General features: G+C 38.5%; 1 protein-coding gene and 1 long non-coding RNA gene across 3 annotated transcripts; both read left to right on the top strand.

Annotated features, from left to right (window-relative positions):
- The first annotated feature begins 420 nt into the window (after positions 1–420).
- LOC127427473 (E3 ubiquitin-protein ligase BRE1B-like) lies at positions 421–12,235 on the top strand. Of its 2 annotated transcripts, none has more exons than XM_051675106.1 (20): positions 421–539; positions 1,340–1,483; positions 2,047–2,214; positions 2,475–2,793; positions 3,373–3,570; positions 3,760–3,881; positions 4,024–4,170; positions 4,578–4,652; positions 6,101–6,220; positions 6,329–6,508; positions 6,678–6,813; positions 7,099–7,220; positions 8,429–8,691; positions 8,889–9,006; positions 9,107–9,256; positions 9,838–10,050; positions 10,446–10,571; positions 10,713–10,853; positions 11,467–11,568; positions 11,695–12,235. In XM_051675106.1, exons 1-20 carry the CDS (start codon positions 528–530, stop codon positions 11,869–11,871), a joined length of 3,033 nt encoding a protein of 1,010 aa, XP_051531066.1. In that variant the 5' UTR covers positions 421–527; the 3' UTR covers positions 11,872–12,235. The 2 variants fall into 2 exon arrangements, with proteins under 2 accessions (XP_051531066.1, XP_051531067.1); XM_051675107.1 differs by lacking the exon at positions 421–539 and adding an exon at positions 651–688.
- Positions 12,236–15,171: 2,936 nt separating this feature from the next.
- LOC127427482 (uncharacterized) lies at positions 15,172–19,131 on the top strand. Its single transcript, XR_007894946.1, has 4 exons — positions 15,172–15,306; positions 18,266–18,632; positions 18,731–18,835; positions 19,093–19,131. It is a non-coding gene; the product is annotated as an uncharacterized LOC127427482 (long non-coding RNA).
- The last annotated feature ends 506 nt before the right edge of the window (positions 19,132–19,637 follow it).

Here is a 19,637-nt window from a genome sequence, read left to right as displayed (position 1 = left end):
TAATAATAATAATAATAATAAATCCTTTTGCATTTTATTCTGTTCTGAATACTATTATGATGCTAGTGAAACTTTGTAATACAGCACTTTTCATACCACTGTCTCCTTAAGATGATTTGCTTATGTTTTCCTCTTTTGTAAGTCGCTTTGGATAAAAGTGTCTGCCAAATGAATAAATGTAAATGTAAATGTAAATCTACTGAGGTACTTCAACTTGGGAATTAACATTCCTTGCGTTTGAACATATTATTTACGGGCAAATTGGCGTAATTTTTTTTAGACATTTCCGTTGAAGCAAATAATTGTGGGTTACGAGTGCCCATGAAGGATACACTTCATGCATCCTCCGAATTCCCGTGAAAGAAGGTCACATTCGAAGGTCGCATTCGAAGTGTCCTACTCACTTTTCTGAAATGAGACAGCCTCGATGACGTGTGCGGCCGTCAAATGCGACCTCCGGAGGATGCAGCCTTCAGCCTATGATTCAAACCACTCACTGCACGCAAATTCATGTGTGATTACAACAAATGTCCAAAAAGGTATGGTTACTACAAACACATCCCTTCTTACATGTACTTGAGAATTTGACTACAGCTCGGCTCACTTTTATTTTGATAGTCAATATTATGTCCTGTAGTGTCTGTCTTCATGCGTCTATCCTTCTTCCTGTTTTGCGGCTCTCGCAGAGGTCTGTATCTGTGTGCAAAGGAAATAATAACCATAAACACATTTAGATATTTATTATACATTAGTGAACCAGCTGAAAACGTTTTAGAAAGACATACGACTAAAGAATGTTATAATTTAAGTTATAATTTTGAAACTCCAATGTTTGGACGATTTTAGCTCGCTAGCTAGGCTATTGCTACCTCCGTTTTTAGCTAAACTCACTAAAAGCGCCACTGGTGCCTAAAATTAATGGCAATTTTACTGTGAAAATATCTGAATCGTGTTCGAAACTTTTGCTGTGGCTTCTCAAGTTAATATGCATTGTTCATTTTTATGGCTACTTCATTCTAGCTGTAAATTGATACACAAATTGCGATTTGATCTACCCCCGTGCTATCCTGTACTATTATCACTGTAATTCTCGTATTGTTAATTTAGTCACCAGTGTTTTACCGGTGGTGTCCTTAATGTAAAGAATTCAGTTATAATGGGTAATTGTCTATTAAAATGAATAAGTTCATGTGTTGATTGCGTACAAACAATTTTCTGAAAATATCAGTGTAAGCTCTCTTGGTAATATAGGGCTATAATGTAATAGGTTTAGTTAACAAGAATACCTACTAATATCTGTTCAAAAGTTTAAGGACTAACACCCTAATGTATTTTGCAGGGAAGCATGTCTAGCACTGGGGGTGGGAAGCGCCCCTCAGGAGGGGATAGTCCCCCTGGCCCTCCTGAAAAAAAGGTGAAAAAAGAGGAGAAGACTACTACCACTCTCATAGAGCCCATCCGCATCGGAGGAGTTTCTTCTACGGTTAGTTTAATGTTGCTACCAGAACAAAATGCAGCAGAATGTTATTACAACTGGCATGTGCCGTTTCCATGCAATATTTTGTGTTTGCAAAGTGGATCATTAGCATAGATATATTGTTAGAAACTTATCAGTGTAGCAAAATTGACTGTAATCCACAGGTATGCAAACTACTCACCTTTCAGCTAAAGTCACACTTTCTGAAGCTAATTTTCCCAAATTGTTTGGTGACATTTTCTAAATGTTCCTTATTAAAATAACTTGAAAGGGTTAGTTTAAGCTTAAACACTTAAAAAAAAAAAAAAAAAAAAAAAAGCTTTAAATACATGAAAAAACAAAAACAAAAAAACAACAACTATATATATATATACACATCTGGAATACCTGCGATGACATTGTCACCTTTTTCACCTCTCATGAGTTTGCATCCCTGAATCCAGTTAAGATAAACCTGATCATATGTTTTGCCATAACCTTGAGAAACCCTTAAAGACGAGCATGACATTTCCACACTGACCACTGTCTTTTGGAGATTTACTCATTTTGTCCCAAATTGCCTTGTGCAGGAGGAGATGGACATGAAGGTTATTCAGTTCAAGAACAAGAAGCTCTGTGAACGCCTTGAACAGAGACAGGCTTTGGAGGATGAATTGAGAGAGAAGATAGAGAAGCTGGAGAAGAGGCAGGCCACTGATGACACCACCCTGCTCATTGTCAACCGTTGCTGGACTCAGGTTCAATACTCAGTCAATATTCTTCATACTGTACTTATTTGCTTTAATAACAGGGCTTAATTTTTTTTTTTTTTTTTTTCAGGTCATCTATGATAACACATTGTGTATAACTGCATTTTATTTCATTGCAAATTGACTTGGTTGTCTGGTCTTACAACTTAATTTCACAACCCTCATTTTTTAATCTGCTTTTTTTCGTTACATGGTATCCCTTGAACAAAGGCAGTATTTTAAGGGCTCTTTGTTTGTTGGTCACACAGCTCGAGGAAAATATTCATGAGCTGCTGCAGCGCGTGGAGCCTAAGGATGCCCCGGTGCCTGTTCAAACTCCTGCTACTCCACCTGTTCCTGCAGATGTCCCTGTTCTTGCTGCAGCCACATCACCAGCTCCTGAACCGTCTGCTCCTTTGCCAGCTACAGGGGAAGGGGATGACAGCCTCCCCCAGCCTCCACCTACAGCTGAGGAGGTGCAGGAAGAACAGCAACAGCCAGTGCAAGACAAGGAACAAGAGCAAAAACAGCAGCTGCCTGACACAGAGGTGAAGCCACCTGAGGAACCAGTGGAAGATGGAATTCCCGGTAAACATACAAAGAGTTAAATTCCAAAACACTAGACCTAAGCTGCTTGGAATATATAAAATAAAGCTTTTATATATTTCAACATAGATGACGTCAAGCAGTGGCATCAATGTCCAGCTGTGCAATATGACATACCTCATTGACTAAATGGAATATTTGTACTTTTAAAGATAAATTTGTCACACCACAGGACTATAGAAATAAAGCTAAAAGATTATTAAAAAAGTTTAAAACTTAATGGAAATGGTGATACTTTCCGTTATATATTGATCGAAATTTGATGTTAAAAAAGTTAATGTGATGGTATTTGTCAACTACCCTTGATTAGGCTAGAATTAAGAAATGGTTCTTGTTATTAATTCTAAAATTAGAATTAAGAGGATCAATTAATACACAAGGATTTATTCTGGTTGTAACTAGTGAATGCAATGTAACTAGTGTTAGAGCGGTGGAACAGTATGTAGCACAGTCCCATTCCCCCACTCTCTCTTTATTATTAATAAAAGGCTATTATACATGTCCAGAGCAACTTTTACCATTCTCATTCATATTTTATTTGGTCTGTTTTTTGCTTTGTAGCCCCGCCACCTACACCACCTCTCAGTGAGAACGCAAAGGCTTTCCTGGCCACTCTGGATAACAGTAGTGAGGAGGAACTCACTCTGCAGCTGCAGGACAGGATGCAGTTCAGCAAGGGGGCTGTGGCCTGCATGGTCTGCATCTTTGATCGTCTGCACAGCAGCATTGAGGAGCTGTGTACTCGCGTGGAAACGGCTGGTAAAACCAGGATTCATTTATTCTGATTTTCAAAACACAAACTGTTTAATACAGAAAAAGATTATTTGTGCAAATTTGTATAACTGTATTTCAGTGTAAGTAGGGGTGGTTTTGTCCAAGGATGATGTCAGCTTGGTTTGATCACTGTGTGAGAATGAACGCCGAACTTGTGCACTCTTGTCTTATCAGTTTGTGAGGATGACAGTCAGCAAGAGAAAATTTCCACAAACCACACACTTCTAGAGGAGAATAATCGGCTGCAAGACCTCGCTTCCTCCCTTCAGGGGAGGCACCACAAAATGTCATTGGAGGTATATGCTTCTGCATTTTTACCTTCTACATATTAAAAAGTGTTCTTTTCCATTTACTGATCTGAAACTGCCTATTGCAGTTTCAAAGATGTGTGACTTCCGCTGCCTTTGCTAGATTTAAGATAATTTCTTGCCTCCACAGTATAATGAACTAGTTGACAAAGTTACAAGTTCTGAGACTAAAGTGTCTGAGATGGAAACTGCTGTGGAGGACCTACAGTGGGATATAGAGAAACTCCGGAAGAGAGAGCAGAAGCTGAACAAGCACTTAGCAGAAGCTTTGGAGCAGGTCAGCCTTCCCCTTATCTAAAAAAACAATCAGTGTCTTTCATCCTGTTTTGTTTCTGTAATGCTGTGCAATTAAATCTTATTTAATGCCGTGAATATTAAATTAAGGAGATCTTTTCAATTTTATGCAGTATATTTCCATGAAATTTTTATTAAAAAAAATAAAAATGTTGATCACCAATCCTATGAGAAAGGAAATTATACTGTAAAATATATTTTTTCTTCATGCATCATTTGTTGTAAGGCAGTGTGTTAAAGTGACCAGAAATAAAGTAAAAATAATTAAAATGTACAGTGATATGATATGATGATATGGGGTAATATTCCTCTGTTTGTGGTTTAACTGTGAGTATTATTATAACAGTTTGCATCTTGTATTTGATCATTTCTTGAATGTGTACCTTTCAGCTTAATTCAGGTTACCATGCCACAGGCAGTTCTGGTGGATTACCAGGGGGTCAGATCACACTCCCTATACAGAAGGTAAAGTGTGAAAGTATTTTAAAAATATTTGTTTACTGGAAGTATTTAGACTTTGTATCTTTAAAGGTGCAATATGTAAACATTTTCATGTAATATTTGCACTTTTGTTTGCCAATGTGTGAACGACTTGTAATCTTAAAAAAATGAGCCCTTCCCGGACTTCCTAGGTTGCCTATTAAAGCCTATAGACTTGATTTTCACGCAAAGGGAGCGGGTCGCTTTTGCCGGGAAAATCCAAAGGATGTGACGTTTATGCGTCCTCCCGAGAGCCTTGCCTCAGACAGTAATAGCTTGTCTTCCGCTATTCAACAGCGACAACAAACTGCAACACTAGGTAACGTTATCTTAGAGATGGAATGCAGCAAACATCCGGCTCCCAGCACAACACCGACTCCTACACAAACTCAGAGTAAGCCCCCCCCCCCCCCCCCCAAAAAAACATTTATCTACTGAATCCCGTCTGGCTAAGTGGGAATGTGATCGTGGTCGAGCGAAAACTAGAGTGAACATCGGCAGGGCATTTGATTCCTGGAGGGACCTTCGTTCGGTTTTGGGGATCAAAACCAAACCTGAATTGCCGTTCTTTTTATTGGACAGGCAAGCTTACATAACTGCAAAACATGTGAAATATAGTGCCATAAGGATTTATCTGTGTAATTTTAGCTAACTTGATCTTGCCTGCATATTAACTGTCATAAACAATGTTAATCTGTAATTATTCAGCAAGGTAAACTACAATAACACATGAAATGAATGCTAGACAATGTTCAAGATAATGCAAAAAGACCCATTCATTAGTGTAACGTAACTTGGTTATACAGAAAATATATACATTCTATTATTATAAAACAATAGCGTATCGATATATCAAAATGACAGTTGTGATCACATCAATACTGAATGGTGTCAACATATTTATAATGTACGGTCTATTTTATAAACAGCTACTGTCATCATCCACCAAATTTAGCTAACAGATATTGATAAAGCTGGCTAGCTAGTTAATGCCGACATAGGTTATCGTATAAATGCAGTCAATGTATCATGCAAAGAAAAGTGATTACTTCAAACTACAGTCTCGCATAGCCAGACCTATATCCAAACTTTGTTTTAGCCCTGTTCCAGCACTGGAGAGTCAAATATAATATGCAGCCTCAAAGTTTGTAGTAAAACATGTGTAATTTTAATTATGCTACCTCATCTGTCAGCATGATGCCGGTGAATCACGTTGTCTCTCTGTACGTTACGTCATTGTATTGGCAGATGCTCGCGTCCCTATGGAGTGCGAGCGCGAGAATGAGCAACAGGTAGCTGGCTGCAGTTCAATTAACGGCCACAGATGTCATTAATAACAAGGGTTTCTGAATCTTACATACTGCACCTTTAAAAGATACCAATTGTGTTGTTTTCACTGTCAGTTTATGTGACAAGTTTGTCTGTGTTTTCAGTTTGAGTCTCTTAATGCAGAGCTGGAGCAGAATCAAGAGCTTGCCAACAGCCGCATGGCAGAACTTGAGAAACTGCAGCAAGAGTTACAGGAAGCCGTTCGGGAGAGTGAGAAACTAAAGGTGCAGCAGCTCAATGAGACTCGAGCATCAGCTTAAGATGCCCAATAATGATTTAAAGGCCCTTGAATGTTCTTGTGAGATATTGCTGACCTCTGCATCCCTATGTAGATGGATCTAAGAAATATACCAGAGGAAGTGTTGAAGGAGACTCCAGAGTACAAGTGCATCCAATCACAATTCTCTCTGCTGTACAATGAGTCTCTGAGTGTGAAGACCCAACTGGATGAAGCCAGAGCCCTGCTGCTCACTGCCAAGAATGCTCACCTGCGGCAAATAGAGCACATGGAGGTGAGTCCTTCACAAGAATGCATCCTTCACACACTTCTTGTGTTCAAAAACAGCTGGAAGGAGCACAAAGGAATTGAACAAAACGTGAGAGTGTAGAGACCCTATTTCCTCCCTATATCTGAGTATTTTGTTTGTGATTGTTTGGATGTCATTCTTTCTGTGTTTGTAGAGTGATGAGTTGTCTCTTCAGAAGAAGTTGCGCACTGAGGTCATCCAGTTAGAGGATACTCTGGCCCAGGTGCGCAAGGAATATGAAATGCTACGAATCGAGTTTGAACAGAATCTTGCAGCCAATGAGCAAGCAGGTAACAAGTGATTTTATTATTTGGTGTTGACAGATTGCCGTGCTCAGCCTTGTAGGTCGGATTCCTTAGCTGTGGATTTTCCTAGGCCTGTTTGTTTTACAAGTAACCATGGATGCAGTGAGGAAGTCTGTGGGGGTGGTGTATCCTGTCATCTCCTCTCGGAATGTTCATGGTTTTTGACTCTTAATGAAGCATTGTAAACCAAGACTGTCACTGTCTTTGAATGCCTATCAGTAGCACTATTTCTTTTCTCATTCAATATTTTCTCTCTCTCAAACATCGCAGGCCCAATAAACAGAGAAATGAGACACTTAATCAGCAGTCTGCAGAACCATAATCACCAGCTCAAAGGGGATGTGCAGAGATATAAGAGGAAACTACGTGAGACACAGATGGAAATCAACAAGGTACTTCTCATGCTGATGTTTGCGCTCTCATTTTTAACTTCATTTACATTTTGTGATTTTCCAAACAAGAGTCATCATTACCATTTTATCTGGAATTTCAGTTACATTACAAACAAGATTTAATACTACTGCAACACTTGGATTCCTGGGAGAGGTGTGCTTAATTTAAGTATTTCATAAAAACCTGCTAATATAAATTTAAGTGTAAAGTTCACACTTGCTTTGGTCCAGAAAATGTTTTATCATGTTTATCAGCTATTTTAGTCAAACTTCAGACTTTTTTTTTTCTTTTCTTTTTTTTTTCGAAAACAAGTATTAAAGGAATGTTCTGGGTTCAATACAAGTTAAGCTCCATCAACAGCATTTGTGGCATAATATTAATTACCAAAAATAGACTCGTCCCTACCTTTTCTTTACAAAAAGCAAAAAATCTTGGTTCCAGTGAGGCACTTACAATGGAAGTGAATGGGGGCCAATTTTTCAAAATTGAAATACTCACTGTTTAAAAAATATAGCCATAAGACATAAAGAATATGCATGTACACATGATTTTAGTGTGATAAAATCGCTTACTAACCTTTTCTGTGTGAAATTATAGCCAATTTTACGACTTCGTTGCCGTGACAACGTAATGTCAACAAACCCTAAAACGATTGCAAAAATTATGATTTAAACAACTTTACAGCTCAAATAATGCACAAGTTTTAACAGAAGAATTAATGTAAGTGCTTTTATAAAATTATAAGCTTCAAATTTCTGTGTTTAAACCCTCCAAAAATTGGCCCCATTCACTTCCAATGTAAGTGCCTCACTGTAACCTCGATTTTTGCTTTTTTAAAGAAAAGGACGAGTCAGAATTAATTTTTGTGGTAATCAACATTATGCCACAAATCCTGTTGATTGAGCATCTCTTGTATTGAACCCAGAACATTCCTTTAATAAAGAATCTCTTGAATGAGGCATAATATATGTGCATTTGAGTGTATGTCTGTATTAATGTATAATTGTATATTTAATAATAATAAACTTTTTTTTTAAAGATTTCTCAAACAAAAAAAAATCTTATTAACTTAACAGTAAGTTTTGATCATGAATTGAGTATTTTACTTGCTAATTAAATTCAGTGCATTTACTACTGTTATTGTATAAATGTTGGTTTAATTTCTCTATAAAATGGCACTGAAATGTAACCATGATGCTCTTTTCAGTTGAAGTGCCAGAGTGGGGATGCAGGTACGCTGATGTTGGAAGAAAGTGTGGGTGATGGAGGACTGGAGGTTAAGAAAGAGGAAGATGAAGACCAGGAGGAGAAGGAAGAGAGGAGGAGAGAGCTGGAAAGGCAGCGAGCTCGGGAGAGAGAGAGGGAGGCTGAGAGAGAGAGGGAGAGAGAGAAGGAGCGTGAGAGACAGCGCAGTGAGGAGCTGAAGAGGAAGGACTCTGACACACTGAAGATGCTCAGAGGAGAGCTCAAGTATGTCTAATAACTATATTATCTGCTCTGTCTGCAATCATGCTAAATTGGCTCTAAATGAAGAATCAGTTAACATACTTTATTATACGATCTCACCAGTGAGATCATAAAAAACATTCACTTCACTTAAAAATATTGATGAATTTCTGATCTGAGTCACCTTACCCACGCTTACTCCATATGCATCTTTTCAACAGAAAAGCTCAGGAGTCTCAGAAGGAAATGAAACTGCTGCTAGACATGTACAAATCAGCCCCAAAAGAGCAGCGGGACAAAGTGCAGCTCATGGCAGCAGAGAAGAAGTCCAAAGCGGAGGTGTGCAAGCTTTGCTGTCTTTCTGTGTTACAAAACCATTAACATACAATGTACTTGAGGTGGTCCTTCACTCAGTGATAATGTCAACACTGCCTGGCAGGTGGAGGAGTTGAGGCAGCGAGTGCGGGAACTGGAGGAGAGAGAAAGGAAGGAGAGCAAAAAGCTTGCAGATGAAGATGCTCTCCGTAAGATCCGTGTAGCTGAAGAGACCATCGAACACTTGCAGAAAAAGCTGGCTGCTACTAAACAGGTGTGTCATGTTAAAGCAAATTATTACACGCAAGAATTTCTGTACTGTGTGCCGTGTGATCTTTGTGGTTTTATACCTAATGCCAACATTTCAAGCTTTCTAGATCAACACAACCTTAGTATCAGGGTCCAAATTTTACATTTTGCCACAACTGCTAATGGCAGGTGAATTGAGAGAATTTACATGCCATAAATATTTCTTACCAGCCATGTTGTGCATTATTTTTTTTTTACATTTTCATTTTTGTTGGCTTATTGCGAGGAATATTCCACACATGTATCACCACATGGAGTTCTGAAAGGGAAAATAATTATAGTCTTTAGTCATCTAGATAAACTAAATGATTGTACATTTGAAATTAAGATGTGCCAATTGTGGCAGATGTTTTCTTTATCAAGCATCAGACTCATTCTTACAATTAGATTTTTAACCATGTATTATGTTGCAGTACCTAATAAAGTTTTTCAACTGTTGTGCAACTATTTGGCCAATTTTAACTCACATTTGTCACTTTGCTAGTGTTAATTTTGAGACTAGTGCGTGCAGCAGATTATCTAACAGTGTCCCTGTGCATCTCTCAGGAGGAAGAGGCTCTGCTGAGTGAGATGGATGTGACGGGACAAGCGTTTGAAGACATGCAGGAACAGAACAGCAGGCTCATGCAGCAGCTTCGAGAGAAAGACGATGCCAACTTCAAACTGATGAGTGAGAGAATCAAATCCAACCAGATTTACAAGCTTCTGCGGGAGGAGAAAGAGGAGCTGGCGGATCAGGTGCTCACTTTCAAAACCCAGGTATGCAGAGAAAAAAAATCACCATGCACCAGACTAGAATGAAAGGAATAGTTCACTCAAAAATGAAAATGCTATCATCATTTACCCACCTTCGTGTTGTTCCAAATCTGAATTACTTTTTTAATTCTGAGGAACACAAAAGGAAATATTAGAAAAAATGTTAGGGACTGTCAACCTCAGTCAAAACGCATCAACATTCCTCAATTTCTCCTAGTTATACTGGTTTGAAACAATGTGATTGTGAGTAAATAACAACATAATCTCGTTAAAGCTAAAACTGATTGGCCTCGCTTACTTTTTGAGGCCGAAAATCTGCATATAAAAGTGTTTTTACAACTTCTGTTTTCGCAATACTGATGCAGTTACATCATTGGTTCTTTTACTGCCCTTCCCAGGTGGACGCACAGCTGCTGGTAGTGCAGAAGCTGGAAGAGAAGGAAGGTGTCCTGCAGAGTTCACTAGCCGGTCTGGAGAAAGAGCTGGCATTGCGCATTCAAGCACTGGAACTCAACAAGCGCAAGGTAAAACCAGAGAGATCACAGACGCCCACCCCTGTTCTCGTCCCCATGACAACCATGACTCAGCTTAGCCACTGTTTTTTGCATGTATTTCCAGATGTGTGTTTAATGCTGCTGTCTCTATCTTTCACCACCATGGCTCAGGCGGTGGAGGCGGCCCAGTTGGCAGAGGACCTTAAAGTGCAGCTGGAGCACACTCAGACCAAGCTGAGGGAGATCCAAGCCTCTGTGCTGGACAACCGCACTGCCCGTGAGAGGGAGAGTGTCAACCTCAAGAAAGCACAGGTACATGGGCGCATGTGTTGTGCAACACAGAATACATACATAACTATATACTGTACGTACATTCACTACATGGCCAAAAGTTTGTGGAGACCCATATGTGCTTGTTAAACTTTTAATTTCACTATTAAGGAGTTGGTCCTCTCTTTTCTGCTATAACATCTTCCAGTCTTATTGAAGGCTTTCCAATTGATGTTGTAATATAGCTGCATGGATTTGCTCCCATTCAGACACAAGAGCATCAGTGAGGTCAGACACTGATGTTGGCCAATGAAGCCTGGCTCAGCATTCACATTAATCCCAAAGGTTTTCAATGGGGTTAAGGTCCAGGCTGTGTGCAGGCCAGTCAAGTTCTTCCACACCAGACTCAGTAAACCATTTAACTATTGGTATCCTTTGACTGAGATCTTTGGTACGCCCCATTCTAACTACAAATGTTTGTCTAATGGGATTCTGTTTCTGTATCGTTGATGTTATGCACCTAATTGTAATGGGTGTAGCTTAAATAGTCAAACCCATTAATTAGAAAGGGGTGTCCACATTTTTTGGCCATAGTATCAGGAAAACAATGACCAATGATTACGAGGAAGACTTACTTTCTGGGCTGGTTTTTCAGGAGGACTTGTCCAGACTGCGGCGTAAGCTGGAGAAACAGAAGAAAGTGGAGGTGTATACAGATGCTGATGAGATTCTTCAAGAAGAAATTAATCAGTATAAGGTAGAGATTTGCTTTCTTAATTATTATTTTGATATAACTTTATAAAAGCTGTTTGCTGATGGCCATTGTATATGCAACACAACTATATTATGTGTGCATGACCTGGCTGTTGTATCTGCTTTCTAGGCTAAATTACGTTGTCCCTGTTGTAACACCCGGGATAAGGAGACTGTGCTCACCAAGTGTTTCCATGTCTTCTGCTATGAATGCTTGAAGACGCGTTACGACACTCGCCAGAGGAAGTGCCCCAAATGCAATGCTGCATTCGGAGCGAATGACTTCCACCGCATCTACATCACCTAATTTTATGTGGACGGTTTGATGGACTGAAAACCGTAGATGAGAAAAGAAGTGATGAGAGTGGACTCATAAGAACATGGCAACCATGCTGTGGTGTTTTAATATGCTCTAAAGGGCCACTTTCACTCTCAAATGTAATAGGTGGCACTAGTGACCAAACAGACAGTGACAGAGTGGAAACAGTTGTGATGTATTAATGAAGTAGTCATGGTCTGTAGCACGCAAGCAGTGCTCCTTCATTGCAGAAGAATCCATTGAGTTCTGTCTCCCTTTTCCTGTGTTCTTTAAAGTTCTACAACTAAAAAAAATGTGTACATTATTTTTTCTGGAGATGTTCTTCATTCACCATAAAATGAGCAAAGACTTGTATCTGCTTAGATTTCTAAATTTCAGAAATATCAGAACTCCACATAATATGACACAGACATTTGAATTTGTTCACAGAAACCGTTTTGTTTTGACAATTCTAGACCTATTGAGTCATACAGTAACTCTATCCAGTAATGCTCAGAGCAAGTTTCTATGGTGACATTCTGTGTTACTGAACCCCTTAAAGTTGCTAATGAACAGATGTGAATGGATACATGGTGGAAAGACGAGAGCTGCAGAATTAGCTGCATAGATGGTGGTGCAATGATTTTAAAGAAGAAGAAGGGTAAAAAATGGGATCAACTCTGGAGTCGAAAGTCATGTAGCTGTTTTCAGAGCTAGAAATAACAGAAATTTTCAAATTTGTGTAAAAGATTAACTGTTTTAGCTGAGATAACTGAAGACCGGGGTCACAATATATGTGATGATAATGCATATCACCAAGAATACAAGGTCAATAACTATAGCACAGTTTTCCTAAAATCTGATAAATGCATTTACATTAATGAACTAAGCTTTCTGCTTTGAATTCAACAGACAAAGCATTTGTTTCCCCACATGTCTAGTGTTTGTTAAAAAAAAAATTTTGCATTTAATATTGATTTGACAGACTTCTTGTTGTACTAAATGCAAAAGGATGACTCGAATTCGCAACTAAATTTTCCAAGTGTAAAGCCTTAAATATTAGTCTTCATACTGTCTGCCAATACAATATTGAGAAACTCCACATTGCGACATGTGTACTTAAATATATTCAGATGATTTTAGATATGCATACAATGAATATTAGCCATTCCAAAAGGATCACAAGAGAAGCAGTGGTGGGGAGGATGAAAGCACATGGTATTTTATTTCTTGCAGATCTTTGCCCGGAATATATATGTAAATGTTTTCCCTTATATTGCGCAAATGGCCTTATGTTATTCCCCCGCACCCATGTTTTTTTGCTCTGATCATATTAATAACTGTTGTACTGCTTTTCCTCTCAGTCTGCGTTCTGTGAGCCTGCCAAACACTGAACTTTTGTTTGCTCCCTTGGACCAGAGAGTGAATTACGTAGTTGGGTGGGGTGACTTTAATGTGCCTATTTTGCTCAAACATACTTGTACGGGGAGACTGGGGTCTCTTTCTTTTCTGCTCTTACAAAAAAAGTACGAATTTTCACACACTAAGTTTAAACTTTGATTCTTTTAAGTTTTTTTTTGGTTTCTGTAAGGTTTGACATCAAATATTCACGTCAATACGAAGGACCAGTAATATAATGTCTTATATTTCCAGTGAATGGAGAGTTTGGTTATTAGTTACTCTTTCGCGTAAATGTAGCCTTTGAGAGTAAAAACGAAAGTGTTAACACAAAATATGCTGTGTTGTGCGTGTCTATCACCAATGTCGGTTTCCTCGTAGTAGACGGCTGTGGCGTGCTGTGAATACAGAGATTCTACGGCCGCGTCTCAAAAGCTCGTGAGCTGCCTATCTCAGCATCATGTTGGGACACGAAAAGAGCGCAACGATGCCTGCCCACTTTTTCTGCCGCCTGGGTTCCAGAAGTATTTTCCCCATTAATTTCTTCTATTGACTTTTCATAAAATCCTCCATAAAAGAGTTGTAAGCCATGAACCAAACCCACCAGCTCTGAGGTGAATCGCAACATTACAAACCCTGGAAGCAATGTGAATTATGTAATTGAATAAAAAACCATGGAAATAAAGAAAACTATTGATTAAAGTTTGTGATCGTATAAAAATATACGAAAAAGTATAAAAAATAATTTATTTTAAAATATTCTGATATGTACAAATTTATAAATAGTTAAAGGGTGAAGAGAGACCGACTCGATTGCAAGATTTACAGTGCGTCATCTGGGAGTGGGCGGTTGCTCCTGGGCTCATTTCACGGGCTTTGTCAGCCACAGTTCTCTGATTGGTGGATCTTTCTCTGCTGGACCATCCGATTTTTAAACAGTGAAGTTGAAATAACATGGACTGATGGCTTCAACGGAAGCATACCACCGATGAACAACCTCAGAGCTCATGGTAGGTCTGTCCTTAAATGTTTATAATTTGTTGTTGAAAATCAATTCATTAATGGAAAAAATGAATGGGATTTTTACTTCCGGAACCAGCCTGTTGTGTTCTATAGTCACGCAATGCACGTCATGTATTTGATGTGATAGCCTAATTCATTTGAAAGATGATATATGTAATTGTAAAGAAGTATTTCTTGTAGGGGGTCTGGGTAGCTCAGCAAATAAAGATGCTGACTACCACACGTGGCAAGTTCGAATCCAGGGCGTGCTGAGTGACTCCAGTCAGGCTTCCTAAGCAACCAACTAGCCCTGTTGCTAGGGTGGGTAGAGTCACCTTGGGTTAACCTCCTCATGGTCACTATAATGTGGTTCTTGCTCTCTGTGGGGCACGTGGTGAGTTGTGCATGGATGCTGCAGAGAATAGCGAGCCTCCACACGCCCTACATCTCTGCGGTAACACCTCAACAAACCACGTGATAAAATGCGAGGATTGACGGTCTCAGACACAGAGTATTAATTGTACAGCTATTAATTATACAGTATACACAAAAACTGTCTCTCTGTAAACCACATTTCTCACATTTTATAAATAACAGGCAAACCTATAGTACTTACTAAATGTATGTAAAATTATTTTCTCTGGCAATGTTAGTTATGATGTGTGACTATGTACAAATATCCTACCTCTTTTTAACGTACTTGTGCGGAAAACGCGCCCTTGATGCCGCTATCTATACAGGCAGCTTACTAGGTTTTGAGACGCGACCACAGAATCTCAGTACAGTACATAGGAAATGACTCATTGAGGAGTTGTATCCAGCGCGTGGGTGTGGGCGCTATTAAAACAAGGCTGAAAGTTTGGGGTGGGTCATTCACACGCGCTGCTTTAGCCATACTAGAAACCCAATTGTGGCTTTTAATCTTTTGAAATAGTTGTGTGATTTTAAAATATAACTCAATGGATCCCGATGCTATCTCGCGTGCTCTCTGTTGGATTACTCTAGTGGTCGCCACGCTTATGAATGGGATAAACGCGGATAAAAGTAAGAATATTCGGATTTACTTCATATCTTTGTGTGCCTCATGCTTTAATATAAAGCTCGCAATGTGAGGTATTAGAGTTTCGTTTGGTCTCTAGACGTAGTTTAACATAAAAGTTGCAACATCTTTTATGTTTTAAAGAAGTGCTTTCTCATTTGTCCTCTTTGTACGAACACGGAGAGACGTGGAAACAGCAGAGTTAATGATGAAGTGCCTCATTCGTAATAGCTTCCTTTACCAGATACAGTTCCCACCGGTTCCGCATTCCAATGCTCTTATTTCACTCCCTCCCGCTCCATGGGATGTATTGTGCCCAGCTGAGAACATTTCAGCACAAGAGGCTTCAGCTTTCCATGAGCAAACATCAGTTCAGCTTGTTGTGCCTTTGTTACTTTGCCAAAGTGGTTGTTATTGCAGGGACCGTTTCAATTGTTTGCTCTTAATGAAACATTCCTGAAAACAAAGAAAACGTGTAATTGCATTGTCTACTGTAAAACAAGAGGGCTATTAGGCAATGTTTTAGAAAGTGTCCACAACCCCTTGTTATACTCAGGTATGCAATATGTCAATGCAGAAAACAGCTGCATGTCAGGTCAATCAAGTAACTATAATGACATAATAGGAAGAGTAGGTAGGGTAAGATGGGGTAGACGCCCCCCTTAAGAACAGTGTTCATTTACTTCTAAATTGTAACATATATAGATACAATTTTAGCATGTACAGGATGAAGATGCATCATCCAACATATTATCAAGGGTAATAAATAGAAACATTTGCTAATCTTCTTGTCATAGATCAAAATAAAAAATTATGAAAAGGGGCCATCTTACCCCACTACTGGGGCAAGATGACCCCCCACCTGGGACAAGAAGCGCCCGGGTGTCGTCCGATTTTTACAGAATATATCAAATATATCTTATATCATTCTTAGTAATGTATTTTTGAACTTTAAAGTAAAATATAAAATCAAATATTTTATGTAATTGCTTATTTTCACAATTTAGTTGAATAATTGAATAACTAAACAATGACAGGCAAATAAAAAAACAGAATCCCAGTCATAGATTCATCTGAAAGGTAAACTTATTCTATGAATTATATACTGTGCAGACCTATGAATATATACATATAAAGTTACCCATATTTTCAAGGCATGTCATAATAGCAATACTATGAATATAGATTGAATTCCACTCAATTAGCCTATGTTATAAGGAATAGAGAAGATGTTTGAAATGTAAATCTAATGCATGGAAGTATTTAAAAATAACCCCATAAAAATTAATAATTATTAAATTGAATAATAATGACACAAGAAACAACCTTCTGCCCCAATCTTACCCTATACAACCTTGTGTCATCATGCACACCTAAGCATGCTTAGACCATCAACACAGGGGGGCTGAAATTTAAGCTGATGTTTACTTATAATTTTAAGCATGTTTGTGTGTGCATGATGAAATAATCAAGGCCTTAAACCTATTTTGTTATTACTCAAAGGCACTGTAGTGATAGAGCAGGACTGTGATCTCAGTACATCTCTATTTCACCCTTGTTTGCAGAAATGTCCATGAGCAGACCATTTGGCTACCATTTCTATAAGTGTAAACTGAGAAGTGTACTTTTACCTCTAAAATTTTTCCTTGTACCTGGAGTAACTGCATGTCTATGTAGTAATTATAGATAACAAAGGCTGTTTAGGACCACTTGTATTAAAATGAATGGCAGAAATTGGAATGCCTAATATGGCGGATGTAGAAAAGAAAGTCCCGCCTTACAGGTAAAAGAGCCAATCACTTTTTAGATACAGACAACACCTGCTAATCAACTCAAGCATGCACATTAGCTGGACCGGCCTGAATAAGTGCTTTTTTTTGTGTGTGTGTGATCTGAGCTAAAGAAGCACAGTTTATGATACCATTGTTGTCAGATTTAACAGCTGATTTGAAAAATGTTCTTTGATCGTATTGTTGACCAACAATTTTAAAGATTTCAGTCTTTCACCATTCAAGTTGATAGGAGCTGTACTTTTATGCCACTTGTATCTATAGAAAATAGCTGCCCAGGAGCGTTCCAAAGATGGCCGCCGTGTGGACTGACTTTGAAAGGGACTTTGATTATATGTAGTTGTCAAAAAGGTCTTCAGCGTGTTACGGAAGGCTACATTCACAACGTGTAATTAAACAAAGTAATTTGTGATGCATGCAGCGATTTCAGGATCAAAGCACATGATTATATTCTACTAAAAATAGAGAAGCCTTATTTTTTGGGGGGCAACTGGAAGTGGTGCAATTCCAAAACATTCCTGTGATAAACCCTTTGGTATTTGGTTTCATGGAAAAAAATATAAGAAAGAAATTAACTGGTTAACAGCATTTAAAAATAAAGTTTTCACACCGGAGCAATTGAAAGGGATTTCGTTCCCATTTTTGGTTACGTTCTGCAAAACATTTCTTTCATTTTCAGTTTTCGTAATTGAACCGTTTTTAGTCCCTGCTTTTTAATGCAGTCTGTATAGTTGGTCGAGACGCTTTGATGTATCTCTTTTTGAGCAGATATTACTGGTGCACATTTACATTGACCAATTACACCTCACAATGTGTCAACAAAGCTGTCAACAGGATTTCACATTCAATATACATTTTCCCTCATTTTAATACTGTTTATCTTCCTCAGTCTTATGACTTATTGAAAGCTTGTAACTTCTCTGGCCAATCATTCACATTTGATAGCAGTGATCTTTATATGACACAATTAGTGCATTTACTATAAGTTCACCCTTCAAGAGGAAGTTGCTCATGAGGTTGTACATCTTCATGAGAATTAACCGATGTTCTCGAAGTTACGTCATATTCTGCTGCAGCTGAGATTAGCTTGCAGATGTTTATCATCTGTAGGCTTTTGTGAAACACCTTTGTGGTACCTGTCACGTTTTCGTAACTGTACGTCCCCTAATTACAGGCACACAAAAGACAACCTTCAGCCCTGGAAGCATTCACAGATGGCAAAACTCTCTTTCTCACCAAACCATTCAATTCGGTTGAAGTCACTTTTCCATGTCTTCAGTACTCACAATGGGACACTTTGCATGCACTCAGGGGCTGCATCATAGTCTGGCTGTCAGCTCACTTAGCCTTGCTTACGCACTCAAAGCATGAGTAATACCATTTCCCCACGAGAGCACCACCACATCACTTCAACGGAATTTCCCCATTTCATTTCATGTGAAATAGAGGTGCAGTATAGAAGGCCCTTGGATCTACTTGTTCAGATGCAAAACATGACATTTCAAGCATAGGCAAACCTCCTTACTCACCCCATCTCTAAGGTATCAGGAAATGTGTACTGAGAGATTGTTTTTGTTAGTTTTGCCTGTTACACTGTATAGCAGCTATTTGACACCTTTTTTGTGCACATTCGTTTCAGGTTCAGCCCTCTGTACAAAATTTGAATTTTGGAATGGAGATGTTGATGAATGTGTACCTTGTTCTTCATGTAAACAGTACCCAAAAACCCCATCATGTGACACATGTGAGTATTTTCAGTCAAACGAGCTCATTTGTGCAGTGAAATATAAGACGATAATTGATTTGAATAAACAATATAGGCTACACTTTGAACATTAAGCAAAATTACTTTAACATACTATACAACAGAAATAGATGTTCATAAGTCTAAGTAAAGTTAACAGGTCAGAGCTTATGTACAGAGGAGTGGTCAGATTCTTGCTGTAAAAGTTGGAGTAAAAAGCTGGAGGTCTTCCAGTAACAGTGTCCTGTGTTTTTAAGGCCCACCCATAGAGCCTTCAGATTCCTGGAGGGTGGCAGCAATTACCAGTTTGTCTGTCCTGGCAGCTGTAATTGTTTTTGGAGCCTTGCTTATAGGCGTCCTAGTACATCAACGTAGGTCCCAGAGGACCTTACGGGGTAAGATGTTAACATTGTAAAACAGGATGTTATATATTTATTTGTGTTGTTGAATATACATTTTTCCCCTTTGCATTATACAATAGTTCTATAAACATCAAGTCTTATTAAAAGCTGTAATGTTTTAGAAAAAAGAAATGTTGGCATGAGTAGTGCAGAATAACCTTTTATAATTTTTCTTAAAAAATAACCAGTGAAACAATTTAGATTTAAAATATTAATTATATACACAAATGTATTAATATATTAATATTTGAAAAACTTTTGTCCATCAAACCAAAGTTAGGCCGTGTAACCACCATGTAGTTGCCATTTTGTTGTTATGTGAAAAAAAAAAAATAAAATACATAAAAATAAAGATAGAAATACGACCCTTTTTAGACCCTCAAGAAAAAGAAGAAAAAATT

The sequence above is a fragment of the Myxocyprinus asiaticus genome, chromosome 36, assembly GCF_019703515.2.
Source record: "Myxocyprinus asiaticus isolate MX2 ecotype Aquarium Trade chromosome 36, UBuf_Myxa_2, whole genome shotgun sequence".
NCBI lineage: Eukaryota > Metazoa > Chordata > Actinopteri > Cypriniformes > Catostomidae > Myxocyprinus > Myxocyprinus asiaticus.
This window is presented reverse-complemented; position numbering and strand designations above follow the sequence as displayed.

Excerpts from the sequence above, each read along its gene's own strand:
- LOC127427473 (XM_051675106.1), top strand. Across the intron at positions 2,794-3,372 it reads AGTGGAAGATGGAATTCCCG|CCCCGCCACCTACACCACCT; the intron begins GTAAACATACAA and ends TTTGCTTTGTAG. Across the intron at positions 10,572-10,712 it reads TGGAACTCAACAAGCGCAAG|GCGGTGGAGGCGGCCCAGTT; the intron begins GTAAAACCAGAG and ends ACCATGGCTCAG.